The 15572-nt window shown below is 39.4% G+C and overlaps 1 protein-coding gene across 7 annotated transcripts in view; it reads left to right on the top strand.

Moving 5' to 3' along the window:
• ank2a (ankyrin 2a, neuronal) overlaps positions 1–15572 on the top strand; it is a 98012-nt gene that overhangs the window by 34641 nt on the left and 47799 nt on the right. For 4 of the 7 annotated variants that reach the window (XM_025907750.1, XM_025907751.1, XM_025907749.1 and 1 more), the window contains 11 exons: positions 4–228; positions 393–491; positions 980–1134; positions 1356–1567; positions 1668–1866; positions 2260–2356; positions 2480–2708; positions 2993–3118; positions 3230–3352; positions 3448–3480; positions 3576–3597. In XM_025907750.1, coding sequence (XP_025763535.1) covers positions 4–228; positions 393–491; positions 980–1134; positions 1356–1567; positions 1668–1866; positions 2260–2356; positions 2480–2708; positions 2993–3118; positions 3230–3352; positions 3448–3480; positions 3576–3597 — 1520 coding nt within the window. Of the gene's footprint in view, positions 1–3; positions 229–392; positions 492–979; positions 1135–1355; positions 1568–1667; positions 1867–2259; positions 2357–2479; positions 2709–2992; positions 3119–3229; positions 3353–3447; positions 3481–3575; positions 3598–5040; positions 15440–15572 lie in introns of those variants that run through there. The other 3 variants (XM_025907752.1, XM_025907753.1, XM_025907748.1) reach the window with 2 other exon arrangements.

The following is a 15572-nucleotide window of genomic DNA, read 5'->3' as shown; positions in this document are numbered from 1 at the left end:
TAGCTTCCTGGTCAGCTTTATGGTAGATGCCAGAGGTGGAGCTATGCGTGGTTGCCGTCACAATGGTTTGCGAATTATTGTCCCACCAAGAAAGTGCTCTGCCCCGACACGGGTGACTTGCAGGCTGGTGAAGAGGCATCGTCTGGCCTCTATGCCACCTATGGTAGAGGGTGAAGGGCTGGCTGGTCGCATTATAGAAGTGGGACCCACTGGAGCCCAGTTCCTGGGGTAAGTTTGGTTGAGTCTGTGTGTGTTTGTGTGTGTCTGCGCGCATCTACTAACAGTTTGTGTACTTGCTGGCGGATTTGTACTATCTTGTATAAGTGTGTTTCAGTAGTTGTGTGGTGTGTTCATACTTTCTTCTTCACTCCTCTGTGCTGCGTATGGATCAGTAAGCTCCACCTACCTACAGCTCCACCCCCTCTGAATGAGGGTGAGAGCCTGGTCAGTCGCATCCTGCAGCTGGGTCCTCCAGGAACCAAGTTCCTCGGGTAGGACCATCTGAGGGTGCTACCCAACCACCCTCAAATCCTGGTTACACGCCCACCCGTGTTTTTCCCTTGTCCTAAAATTTGAATTTTTTTTTAGTTTTTCATGATATATATTAATTATTATAATTTATTTTTTAATGTGGGGCTTCTTTTCTTTCTTTGAAGAGAAGCACAGCTTTACCACCTGACCTGTTATCTTATACTGTTGAGTTTTTTTCATGCTTCCCACAAGCACCTATCTCCCCAATCATGTTTCTAGTTGGATTCTGGTCCTGATGTGAAATAGATGTTTGTTTGTTTTTATGTTCATACTTTGTGTTTTGAAATTAATTTTAACTGAGTTTTTATTGTTTTCTTTCTTCGTAAATTCATTCACATGTCAACCTAAACACTATGCTATCATTGATTTTTCTCTGGAGTTAGTGCTGAAAAGCATTAATTAGCATTAGTCCAATTTGTATTTGCTTTTACCTTGTCACACCTTTTAGGCCTGTGATTGTAGAGATCCCCCATTTTGCTGCTCTGCGGGGCACAGAGCGGGAGCTAGTGATCTTAAGGAGTGAAACAGGAGAGAGCTGGAAGGAACACCACTGTGACTTCACTGAAGAGGAACTGAACCAGATACTTAATGGCATGGATGAAAGTAAGGGATCTGAAGTGGCCTGTGATGTATAACCGTGACTGATAGGTTGATATCTCAAAGCAGTTTATGTAAAACAATACATGAATCCCATAAAACGAGCAACACTAGAGCAGGAGAGAGTTGTCTCATAGATGTTAAAATGCTAGTGTAATAATGTGAAGCAAAGGAAGTAAATAATAAAGGGAAAAAACAAAGCACTGACTTTATGCTTTCTTTCACAGAACTTGATTCCCCTGAGGAACTTGAAAAGAAAAGAATATGTCGCATCATCACCAGAGACTTCCCACAGTATTTTGCTGTTGTGTCAAGGATAAAGCAGGACAGTCATTTGATTGGTCCAGAGGGTGGGGTCCTCAGTAGTACTCTCGTGCCCCAGGTCCAGGCTGTATTCCCTGAAGGAGCCCTTACTAAGAAGATTAGAGTTGGGCTTCAGGTGGGTACATTCCTTGACTGGTATGCCAACACAATATCCAAATTATGGCTATGAAGAAAAAAAAAAATATGAATACATATTACCACATATCTTGCCCCAGGCTCAGCCTATTGATGTTGACATGGTGAGAAAGATTCTTGGTAATAAAGCAACGTTCAGCCCAATTGTCACATTGGAGCCAAGGAGAAGAAAGTTCCACAAACCCATCACAATGACAATCCCAATTCCCAAGACCTCCAATAGTGATACCACATTCAGTGGGGAGACCCCGACTTTACGTTTGCTTTGTAGTATTACAGGTAAGTATCTATAAAAAAATTAAAATCCTTTGTTTTAGAAAGAAAACATCTCGGACAGCTTTCAGGCACACCTCATTGGATGACATATTGAAATGCTCCCGTTAACATCCTAATTTATTTCTTGCTTGTGCAATTGATGTTTTTTCATAATTTTATTAAGATTTCTATGTTTAAAATCATAATATAAAGCTCTTTAGTCAATCTTTGATATTTTTCTTTGTGTGCTGTTAAAATAAATGACCTGATTTAATGGACGTAATTCATCAGAACTTCTTGGTGTTGGATGTATCTTGTCTTAATTCCAATAAAAAGACAAATCCTGCATAAAGATTAAAAAATATTGAGTGAACTGTTTTCAGAGGTTGGGTAACAAATCATTGGTTTACCTTTCAGGTGGTACCACTCCTGCACAATGGGAGGACATCACCGGCTCCACGCCTCTTACTTTTGTTAACCAATGTGTTTCCTTCACCACGAATGTGTCAGCAAGGTAAATCTTTTATTTGTTGGTAAATGACGACTCACAGTTGCAGTCTTACGATTGAAGGTTATACACCTTTATGCTTAAATTTTTACCTGGTGATACTTACCTAAAAGTGTCATTCATTTGTAGATTCTGGCTGATAGACTGCAGACAGATCCAGGAGTCTGTTGGCTTTGGCACTCAGGTCTACAGAGAAATCATCTGTGTCCCATACATGGCTAAGTTTGTCATTTTTGCTAAGACACTTGACCCCATTGAGGCTCGCCTGCGGTGTTTTTGCATGACAGATGACAAAATGGACAAAACCTTGGAACAGCAAGAGAACTTCACTGAAGTCGCCCGCAGCCGAGATGTTGAGGTGCAGTCTAATACTGGGGAATGAATAAGACAAATCAAATTGTGTGCACAGGTTTATCTAAAGAGGGTTAGAAAGTAATTGAGGAAAGTAGGTCGATGTCAGTTAATGATGCACTTGGTTAAGTGGGTATTTAAAGATTTTAAATCAGACGCAAGTTATTACTGACTAATTCTTATTAATATTGGTTCTTGTTCATGTCTGGAAAGAAATTGAATAATATTTTCCAAGAATTTTTGTTTCTTTTGAGCCATGGAAACATTTAGATTTGTCATATCCTGATACAGGTGCTAGAGGGGAAACCTATATTTGCTGACTGCTTTGGAAATCTGGTGCCTCTTACCAAGAGTGGGCAGCACCATGTGTTCAGTTTCTATGCCTTCAAAGAGAACAGACTGGCCCTCTTTATTAAAGTATGACTTTCAATCTATTAAAATATATAAAATGTTTACTTTTTTACTCAGAAATTCACAAATCTAAATATATGCAAGTCAGAGACGTATTTTTTTTCCAAATATGAGCAGATTCGAGACACAGCACAGGAGCCATGTGGTCGATTGTCTTTTACCAAGGAACCACGCACATACCGTAGTCTTAATCTCAATGCAATCTGCAACCTAAACATCACCCTTCCACCATACTCAAAGGTCAGTTTTTAAATATTTTATCATGTATGCTAGATGATTTTAACTTTGAAACTGCTGCATTGCTGATTTCTCCTCATTTTTATTCTTTTATTTAGGAGTCTGATTCAGACCAAGATGCAGATGATGAGGTAAATAAAGTTTGTTTGTTTTCAGTCTATAGCAAAAAACCTAGATGGTATAATTAGGTTGCAGCTTACTGTGATTTGACTTCTTTTTTTTTCAGAGTGAGAAGAGTGACAAGAAATGTAAGTTGTTATATTTTGGTATTTGTGCTCTATTAGAAGTTAGTTTTCTTATATATTTTGTCACAATAGACCAAGTATCTAAAATGCATGATAGAAATTCATGCATTAAGTTAAAAATTTGCCTGTTATAAATACTAACTACTAATTACTACTACTAACATTGTATGCAGTTACATGTTTGTAACTGGAGGATATGCTATGGCTGCTATACTTTATGTTCTCCTCACTCCAAACTCCACTGACTTTCCTATCATTTCAATTTTCTGCTATATTTGTTTTTATTAATTTCATACAAAGGTCAAAATAGTATTTTTTATATATATCTTCTCAAAATTGTTTGAGTCTCTAGATATTCGTACTTGACGTTAATCTTAACTTACAGATACTTATGTTTTATGACAATAACATTTATTATGTAACAAGTATTTTTTTTTTGACATAATATTTTCTCACGTTAAACCTCAGCAGTGGTACCAACCACGTGTAAAAATTGTTATTCACAGAAAACAAACAATGTCATGTTGTTTGTGCTTGATTACTAGTCAATTTATTATTATATAATTCATGTTCTATGATTTTCTTTAGCCACTGCTTTCTCCTTTGTAGTTTTATTTCTTTAAATTAATTTTTTTTTTTCTAAGTTACTTTCATTCACTCCTTCACACAAATTTTAAATCTGGTTTACATTGTTTTACCTCACTGTTTTTATTTTCTAATATGCAATCATGTCACAATACTATAGGATTCTAGCAGTAAGAACTTGTAAGCTATAATATTTAATGATAGTGAACACATCAAATAGAGTGTAAATGCTAAATATAACAGTATTTTATACTAACTAACAATTCTATCTATTGTGGTGCTTACAGTTAGTAAGTATTGAAAAGAGACTAAAACAGTCAAGTAACATTGATTCTATTACTTTGCTTACCTCATATTTTCTCTCAAATACCTTATAATTTTTTTAATTCAAAGTTTATTTGTTGGCAAACATGACTATAATAGCAACAATCTTGAGAAGTTTTGTTTGTCTGTTTTCAGTCCTTCTTGTACCTTTGTTCCATATGTAAGTTTATCTGTTTCATTTTGTTTTTGGTATATCTTGCAATTCATTTTTAATGCATAGTCAAACATTTTAGAATATTATGGTACTTGTTTACATTCTATTCATTTTGTTACACCTCTTGGCTTTGCTTATGCTGTTGCTGCTCTACCTCCCTTCAAGTGTCTGGGGACTACTTTGTCTTCTTTGGTCTTCTTTTTGAGACTTCCTTATTCTCTGCCTTGTCATCTTCTAACTCTATGAACTGAAGATGGATTTTTGATGGCATTATCTTGATGACAATTTTCTGATGTCTCTCTCCCCCACTTCATTTGTCCCTTATGTTCTGTACCCTTTTTGGTTCTGAAATATTTTTCACTGAAGACGATGAATCTGAATCGACGGAGACATTCTCCTTAAGAACTAATCAACCTCTTGACCCTGCAACCCTTGCGAGCCCAGATCTCCTGTCAGACACACCAGATGTCAGAATGTCTGCTGTCTTTACTCCAGATATCTATGAAGAAAGAGCTGAAACTAATAAATTGGAGGAAAGAGAATCTGTGGCCACTGTAGAACAATTCAAAGACAGAGTAGAAAAGGCTGGTGAAATTAACAATCGGATGAATGTTAGTAAACTGAGAGGACAACAAATTGATGCTATCAAAGATAAATTTTCACTCTATGGGGCCAACGCCCTTGAAGAGCCAGTCATAAAGAACACTGACATTGAGAAACAAAGTTTAAGTAGATCTTACACAGATGTTAGAGAAATCACATTGTTCTCCCCCCCTACCACAGAGACAGAAAAATACCTTGGGCAGAAATCTGCTAGGACATGTGGTTCTCAAGAAGACCTTGTCCAAGATGGATTTGAACAGGTCATTGAAAAGCGTGCAGACAAAAAACACCCCCCAGATATTAAGAAACCTATTCGGAAAAAACTTAGAGACAGATCGCGTTCTGGATGTAGCAGTTCTGAGGGAGAGTTGGAAAGGATGAGCTCTGAGGAGTCCTTAGATGGTGATGCTATTCTTAAAGAGAGTAGCCTTTTATCCACCCAAGTTGTCGAGCCACCAGCTTCTCCTTTGGTGGTTGAGACACCTATAGGATCAATAAAAGACAGGGTAAAAGCTTTACAGAACAAAGTTGAAGAGGAAGAAGTGCAAAAAAATACTAAAGTCTTTACATACGATGGAAAATCTTCTATTACCACAAAGAAAATGGAGGAAGCTATGCCAGAACTTCCCAGAGTTCCTAAGTCACCTAGATCTCAGACAGAAAGATTAGAGGAAACTATGTCAGTGAAGGACCTGATGAAAGCTTTCCAAACTGGGGAGGACCCGTCAAAGAGTAAATCTGGGCTTTTTGAACACCAATCCTTGCAGTCTTCTTGTATTTCCACATTGATTTCTGAATCACCAGGTTCGGAAACGGTGCATGATATAGAACAAAGACCTACACAGGAGCCAAAATCACAAATCCAAACTCAAAAGCCCACGATTTTCCATCAACAGAGTAGTGTCAAGAAAGGGGATCAAACAGACATCAAGGATGAACCAGCAAACTTAATCAGCTGTAAAGAATCACAGTTCACTTCAGACAGTGTTTATATTGAAAAGATGGTTAAATTTAGTGATACTGTTCAACGAGATGATGAAAGTGTTAGCCCATTGCGAGAGGTATCGAACTTGTCAGAGAAGGAGGGATTCTCTGTGAAACATCTGATAAAAACATTCCAGACTGGACAAGAAGATCAAAAAGGTAAAGCGGGGCCTCATTCAACACTGATATTAGACTCTAATGATTCTGAAGAGAGAGAGACAAATGAACAAAGTCCTACACAAGAGCCAGAATCACAAAGCCAATCTCAGAGACCCACGGTTTTCCATTCGAAGAGTGACGCTGATGTACACAGCGTCATAAAGACAGACACAGATGATCAATCACAAAGTTTAATCAAAACGGAACCACAGTTAATTTCAGACAGTTCCCTGTTGAGAAAGACAGTTACGTTTGCTGACACAGTTCAGTATGATGCTGTAAGCCCACAGCGAGATGTGCCAGAGTTTTCAGAAAAGCAAAATGTGTCTGTTAAGGAGCTGATGAAAACCTTCCAGTCTGTAAAAGACCCCTCAAAAACTAAAGTGGAACTTTTTGAACACAAACCTGTGGCTTCCTCTATTTCAACATTAATATCCCATTTAGGAGATTCTGCAGAGATACAGAGTACTGAACAAAGTCCTACAAAACAGACAAATACTCAAATCCAAAGTCAGACCCTCACAAATGTACATCAACAGAGTGATGCCAAGCAATATGACCAAGCAGAATTGGTTGATCAACCAGTAACCTTAATCAAAGAGGACTCACAGATAATTTCAGATATTCCTTATGGAAAGTCACTAACATTTGTAGATACACTTCAGGGTGATCAATTATGTCGTAATGAGGGGCCAAAGATGTCACATAAAGATGCCATGTCTGTGAAGGAGCTGAGGAAAACATTTGAGTCTCAGAAAGACCCTTTGAAGAGTAAAGTTGGAGCACTAGGGTCAGAGTCAGGGATTGTCACAACTTTCCAACCGCAGAGAGATGTGAAGGATTTAGAGGCCCAAACTGGCCTTCTACAGAATCCTGAGAGTTCACAACAAATGTCAGACATTTCTTGTTTTGGAGAAACAGTAAAAAATGCTTATGGAATTCAGTTAGATGACGGAAGGGTTAGCTCTTGGAGTGATGATTCAGAGTTATCAAGAAGGATAATGCAACTCGAAGAACCAGCTATTAGAAAGAGTATATCTGATGATACACAGATTAGCCCTGATCGCAGACCTTCTGAGGACTTTAGTGCTGACATAAAAGCTGAGCTGGAGGAGAGTCCAAAGTACCAGCAGTTCAAGCAAACAGCTTCAGATGTCAGACATCAACTTGAGACACCTGAAGAGGAGAGCTTTGCTCAGGATTCTGATACTTATTTTGAGGAAGACATAAGTCCCAAGTATCTTGAGAGTCACAAACATAAAGGCATGGATAAATTCTCGGAGACTAGTGTTATTACAACATATCACTCCAGCACTGGTGAGAGAGACAGTTCTGAAGGACTGTCAGGACTGAGCAATGAAATCCATTCGTACTCTACTAAAGAAGATGGAATGTACGTTATACCATCAGAGGAAGATCAAATCCAAGTAGAGATAAAAACATCTAGTCAGGCTGATGTAATTAGAGAGAAAGAACTCATGCCAACTTCAGTAACTGAGACGTCACTCCAGGAGGTTTACATTGACAAAAAGGTACATCAACAATCATATGAGCATTCCGCAAAACCAAAGGAGATGGCAGGGATGCTATCCCTGCTGAACACTGACCTGGATCAGTACCTCAAGGACAAGCCAGTGAAAAGTGAGCATGCAGAGGAGGTTGTTGTTCAGGAAAACTTTGAACAAGTTATTCACACCAAAATACATCAGTCTTCTAGTGCTGATATGGAGGATGATATTAATGATGAAGAGACACAGATTGATGTGGCTGAAGTAAAAGAACTAACACGATGTTCTATATCAGAGACTTCATTTCAACAAACTTGCATTCAGAAAAGCTTAAGCCTACAACAGTCTACAACGGAAAAGCAATCTACATCTGAGAAAAATATGTCTGGCCTGTTGTCACTTCTCAATAATGACTTAAATCAACATCTTCAGGAAAGGCCAATGGCAGTACAATCTGAACCAGAAGAAGATCTAGTCCATGAAAGTTATGAAGAAATTGTATTGTCAAGTCATGATTTACAGGACAAACTAGGTGGTGAGGAAAATGAAGTTCTGCAGACTAATGTAACTACAGAGAAAGGACTCACACAAACTTCTGTGAGTGAGACTCCATTTCAAGAAACTTGTACTGAGAGAAACTTAAAACAACAAGAATCTGCAAGTGAGAAGAATATGTCAGGCTTGATATCACTTCTTAGCAGTGACCTAATTCAACATCTCAAAGAAAAGCCAGTGACAATACAATCCAAGCCACAGGAAGAGCTAGTCAGTGAGAGGTTCCAACAGGTCATATTGACACGTGATAATTCGGAGGGCAAAATAGAGGGAGAGTCAAATGAAGACCTTCAGACAGATGTAATTGGAGACAGAGAAATACCAAGTTCAGTGGTGGAAACTCCATTCCAAGAAGTTTGTATAGAGACAAAGGCACACCACCAGCCATCTACATCTGAGAAAAATATGTCTGGCATGTTGTCACTTCTTAGTCATGACTTAGGTCAACATCTTCAGGAAAAGTCAATGGCAATGCAGTCTGAACCAGGAGAAGATCTAGTCTGTGAGAGATGGGAACAAATTATAATAAAAAGTAATGATTTACAGGTCAAAATAGGGGAAGAGCCAACTGAAGACCCACAGACTGATGAAATTAGAAAGAAAGAGCTAACGCCAACTTCAGTAACTGAGACTCCATTCCAGGAGGTTTGCACTGACAAAAAGGCACATCAACAATCGTATGAGCAATCCGCAAAACCAAAAGAGATGGCAGGGATGCTATCCCTGCTGAACACTGACCTGGATCAGTACCTCAAGGACAAGCCAGTGAAAAGTGAGCATACAGAGGAAGTTGTTGTTCAGGAAAACTTTGAACAAGTTATTCACACCAAAATACATCAGTCTTCTAGTGCTGATATGGAGGATGAGATGAATGCACAGACAGATGAACAGACACAGATTGATGTGGCTGAAGTAAAAGAACCAACACCATGTTCTATATCAGAGACTCAATTTCGACAAACTTGCATTGAGAGAAATTTAGAACAACCAAAGTCTACAAGTGAGAAGAATATGTCAGGCATGGTATCACATCTTAGCAGTGACCTAGTTCAACATCTCAACGAAAAGTCAGTGACAATACAATCCCAACCACAGGAAGAGCTAGTCAATGAGAGGTTCCAACAAGTCATATTGACAAGTGATACTTCAATAGACATGATAAGGGGCGAACCAAGTGAAGACCTTCAGACTGATGTAAGTGGAGACAGAGAACTAACACCAAGTTCAATGGTGGAAACGTCATTCCAAGAAATTTACATAGAGAGAAAGGCACAGCGCCAGCCATCCTCATCTGAGAAAAATACGTCTGGTATGTTGTCACTTCTTAGTCATGACTTAGATCAACATCTTCAGGAAAAGTCTGTACCAGTGCAACCTGAACCAGAAGAACATCTAGTCCATGAGAGATGTGAACAAATTATATTGTCAAGTAATGATTTACAGGACGAAATAGATGGTGAGGCAAATGAAAACCTGCACACTGATGTCATTACAGAGCAAGAACTCATGCCAACTTTGACAACTGAGACTCCATTACTGGAAGTTTGCCTTGAAAAAATGGTACAATATCAACAGTCATATGATCCATCTACAAAACCAAAGGAGATGTCGGGCATGCTATCCCTGCTGAACAGTGACCTGGATCAGTACCTCAAGGACAAGCCAGTGAAAAGTGAGCATACAGAGGAAGTTGTTGTTCAGGAGAATTTTCAGCAAGTTATTCACACCAAAATGCATCAGTCTTCGAGTGCTGATATGGAGGATGAGATAGGTGCACAGATGCATGACCAGACACAGATTGGTGTGGATGAAGTAAAAGAACTAACACCATGTTCTATATCTGAGACTCAATTTGAAGAAACATGCATTGAGAGAAATTTAGAACAACCAAAGTCTACAAGTGAGAAGAATATGTCAGGCATGGTATCACATCTTAGCAGTGACCTAGTTCAACATTTGTCAAAAATGCCAGTGAAAATACAATGCAAGCCACAGGAAGAGCTAGTCCATGAGAGGTTTCAGCAAGTCATATTGACACCTGATAATTTGGAGGGCAAAATAGAGGGAGAGTCAAATGAAGAGCTTCAGACAGATGTAATTGGAGACAGAGAATCAGCTTTGGAAACTTCATTCCAAGAAGTTTACATAGAGACAAAGGCACAGCACCAGCAATCTACATCTGAGAAAAATACGTCTGGCATGTTGTCACTTCTTAGTCATGACTTAGATCAACATCTTCAGGAAAAGTCTGTGGCAGTGCAACCTGAACCAGAAGAACATCTAGTCCATGAGAGATGTGAACAAATTATATTGTCAAGTAGTGATTTACAGGACAAAATAGATGGTGAGGCAAATGAAAACCTGGACACTGATGTCATTAGAGAGCAAGAACTCATGCCAACTTTGGCAAGTGAGACTCCATTACAGGAAGTTTGCCTTGAAAAAATGGTACAATATCAACAGTCATATGATCCATCTACAAAACCAAAGGAGATGTCGGGCATGCTATCCCTGCTGAACAGTGACTTGGATCAGTACCTCAAGGACAAGCCAGTGAAAAGTGAGCATACAGAGGAAGTTGTTGTTCAGGAGAATTTTCAGCAAGTTATTCACACCAAAATGCATCAGTCTTCGAGTGCTGATATGGAGGATGAGATAGGTGCACAGATGCATGACCAGACACAGATTGGTGTGGATGAAGTAAAAGAACTAACACCATGTTCTATATCTGAGACTCAATTTGAAGAAACATGCATTGAGAGAAATTTAGAACAACCAAAGTCTACAAGTGAGAAGAATATGTCAGGCATGGTATCACATCTTAGCAGTGACCTAGTTCAACATTTGTCAAAAATGCCAGTGAAAATACAATGCAAGCCACAGGAAGAGCTAGTCCATGAGAGGTTTCAGCAAGTCATATTGACACCTGATAATTTGGAGGGCAAAACAGAGGGAGAGTCAAATGAAGAGCTTCAGACAGATGTAATTGGAGACAGAGAATCAGCTTTGGAAACTTCATTCCAAGAAATCTACATAGAGACAAAGGCGCACCACCAGCCATCTACATCTGAGAAAAATACGTCTGGCATGTTGTCACTTCTTAGTCATGACTTAGATCAGCATCTTCAGGAAAAGTCTGTGGCAGTGCAACCTGAACCAGAAGAACATCTAGTCCACGAGAGATGTGAACAAATTATATTGTCAAGTAGTGATTTACAGGACAAAATAGACGGTGAGGCAAATGAAAACCTGCACACTGATGAAATTAGAGAGCAAGAACTCATGCCAACTTTGGCAAGTGAGACTCCATTACAGGAAGTTTGCCTTGAAAAAATGGTACAATATCAACAGTCATATGATCCATCTACAAAACCAAAGGAGATGTCGGGCATGCTATCCCTGCTGAACAGTGACCTGGATCAGTACCTCAAGGACAAGCCAGTGAAAAGTGAGCATACAGAGGAAGTTGTTGTTCAGGAGAATTTTCAGCAAGTTATTCACACCAAAATGCATCAGTCTTCAAGTGCTGATATGGAGGATGAGATAGGTGCACAGATGCATGACCAGACACAGATTGATGTGGCTGAAGTAAAAGAACTAACACCATGTTCTATATCAGAGACTCAATTTGAAGAAACATGCATTGAGAGAAATTTAGAACAACCAAAGTCTACAAGTGAGAAGAATATGTCAGGCATGGTATCACATCTTAGCAGTGACCTAGTTCAACATTTGTCAAAAATGCCAGTGAAAATACAATGCAAGCCACAGGAAGAGCTAGTCCATGAGAGGTTTCAGCAAGTCATATTGACACCTGATAATTTGGAGGGCAAAATAAAGGGAGAGTCAAATGAAGAGCTTCAGACAGATGTAACTGGAGACAGAGAATCAGCTTTGGAAACTCCATTCCAAGAAGTTTACACAGAGACAAAGGCGCACCACCAGCCATCTACATCTGAGAAAAATACGTCTGGCATGTTGTCACTTCTTAGTCATGACTTAGATCAGCATCTTCAGGAAAAGTCTGTGGTAGTGCAATCTGAACCAGAAGAGGTTGTAGTCAATGAGAGATGTGAACAAACTACTGTGAAAAGCAATGATTTACAGGTCAAAATAGCAGAAGAGGAAAACGAAGAGCTGCAGACTGAAGTAATGGGAGACAGAGAAATACCAAGTTCAGTGGTGGAAACTCCATTCCAAGAAATTTGCATAGAGAGAAAGGCGCACCACCAGCCATCTACAACTGGGAAAAATATGTCTGGCATGCTATCACTTCTTAGTCATGACTTAGATCAGCATCTTGAGGAAAAGTCAGCAGTAGTGGAATATGAACCAGAAGATGAACTAGTCCATGAGAGCTACAAGCAAGTTATAGCAATAAAGGATTTCAAACAAGAAACTCATGCCTTATCTCCTGAACATAAACTGATGTCCCCAGCAGATACAATTTTTGACAGCCTGGATATCACTAAAAAACAACCTTTGGAAAGTGGTTGGCACACATGTTCTAAAGAAGATGAAGGCCTAAAGAGTTTTTCATCTGAAGAAATTAAAACCTTAACAACGGAATGGATGGTGGATGGGAAGTCATATGCACATGACTATCAAAGTGACCATGAAGATGTTAGTGTTGCTGTCTCTGATCCTGTTCTCAGAACACATCTTTTTCAAGTACCAAGTAGTTTTAACACACTACAGCGACCGGCTGATTTAGAAAATCTAAACACTGTTGTATTTGATGACCCAGCTAATGAGTCATGTCATCGAGATTCACTAGAAGCTAGCCCTCTTGTGGAGGATAAATCGTCACAGAAATCCCCTGATTCAATTGAACCAAGCCCTACCAAAGAATCTCCTTGTCCAGACTCTCTTGAAGGAAGTCCTACTCAGTCAAGCAATGCAGAAGTGAAGATCCCAGCAACGACTGCTGTATATGAAGATTATGCTTCCCAGCTCAGAGCATGTTTTGCTTATGACAAAAATATTTACTCAGATGAATGTGAGCATGTTGAACGTGATAACAATCTTGAGACAACTGAAATACACAGTGAAAATATAGAAGACAAATATTCTGAATCCACAAAGAGAGTAGCTCATGGTGAGAGTCTTCACATGTTCGTCCGGCAAGACTGTTTTGACACAGAAGAAAGGGCGGTTGATGGCACCAATAAACAGTTAACACCAGAAGAGGAGATGTTTAAAATGGCTGCAAAGATCAAAACATTTGAGGAGATGGAACAGGAGTCTAAACTGCGGAGAGAAAAATCTTTTGATGCTATGGTACTATCAGAAACAAATGGTCAGGAAAATGGTGAGGTTGATCTTAAATCTAGCCCGGTTTCACAGTCTGTCCCACAAGATACAATAGAGAAAATAACAGAGAAATATGTGACAGAAAGCATTCACACACTTACGGAGGCACCGAATATTGCTTTTAATAAGAAAGAAGAAATTCAGTCACATCCTAAAAGTACTCACTCAGTTGACAACTCACTGTGTTTAACTGCAACTCCAGATGAACCTGATCAAGAATGTGAGTACTCTGTGCCACACAAAGATAAAGACACTATTGGAGGTGTAGTCACTGACATTCCTTTTTCTGGATCAGATGAACATCATTTAAATGATGACAAAGAAGTTGGATCACCATTTACAATCGGTTCAGCTTCAGTCAGCCAACCTCAGACTACAGTGTGTACTAAAGAAGAAGAATTTGTTGTAGAGTGTGAGGGTCTTTGCATTTCAGAGGACAGAAAAACACCAGATAAAACACCAGGTGATGAAAAAACCCCTGATCCATTTCAGTTTCAAGAGGGAAAGCTATTTGAAATGACCAGAGGTGGAGCTATTGACATGACAAGAAGCTTTGATGAAGAAAGGGAAGCACATGCCTTTTTTCATATTGGGGAACATCCAGTTGATGAAGTTGTCCCAGAAGAGACTGAACACTCTCAATCAAAGTCTTTAACTTTACAGATGAGTGATTATGTCTCAGATGTAACCCATCAGGAAACCCCAAATTCATATTTGACTCAGGGTACCAGTGACAAAGCATCTAGTCCCAATTCTGAAACTGTCATCATAGCTACAAGTGGAAAATCACAACTTGAGAAGCCACTTACTAAAGTTGAAAGTGCCAGCTCTAGCTCTGCTTTAGACAATAAAAGCCTTGAAAGTCTCGGTCTAAGCTATCTAGACTCTACCATAGCCGATCTTCAATCAGACATATCCACAGTCGCTCATTCATTCTACTCAGACCAGAGCCATGATTTCTCAGACTCCTCCCCTGATGATGATGATGATGATGATGATGCTGAGGAGGAAGAAGACCAGCGCTCAGTCATAGAGATGGCTTTTTCATCTGGTCAGCCTAGCATGCCAGGATATAATCAGGACTCACCTGCACCTTTGACAAAACCAGCCACGGCAGTTAAGGGAGATGGTCATTATAAAAAAGCCAAGAAAGACACACAGATATCTCAAGTTCAAGGAGAAGAAGAAAAAAGGTCCACCTTAGCCCGTAGAACTAGATCTGAGGCTAGTGACATAAATAAATCTTCTATTAAAGACAGCAGGAGTTATTCTGACGGTAGTCAGCCCACTAATACAACTGACCTTTCGCCTTCCAAACTTACTGTAATGACGCAAGAAAAAGCTTTACCTCATATGATCTCGACATGCTCTTCTCCAAGGAAAGACAGCCAACTGTCCAAGACTATAGAAACATCTGTTAGGCTTTCTTTGGATACCGATGATATAAGTAGCGGTAGTCACAAGAGCCCAGATTCTGTTATCTTCACATATGACATTCCTGCTTCGCATAGTTCAGGTTCTGATGGCAGTAGAGTAGAGCCAACAGAGCATGTGTCTTGTGACACAGAGGATGTATTTGAATCCAGGCCTGCCTGGAATGAAACAGTGGAAACTCAGATGCAGAGAATCATCGATGACCAAACTTCAGAATGTACGGCAGGTATGGCCAGACTCAAAGTGGGTTTTTACATTCTTATCTCTTCCTCTCAGCTGCAAGAGCCTTTTCCCTCTTCCTAAGAACAATATCAACATTACTCATTTTGCATTGCTTTCATATGTTGTGACTTGTCTGG

This window comes from Oreochromis niloticus, linkage group LG6 (assembly GCF_001858045.2).
Source record: "Oreochromis niloticus isolate F11D_XX linkage group LG6, O_niloticus_UMD_NMBU, whole genome shotgun sequence".
Lineage (NCBI taxonomy): Eukaryota > Metazoa > Chordata > Actinopteri > Cichliformes > Cichlidae > Oreochromis > Oreochromis niloticus.
Note: the sequence above shows the minus strand (reverse complement) of the source record. Positions and strands in the feature narration are given on the sequence as shown.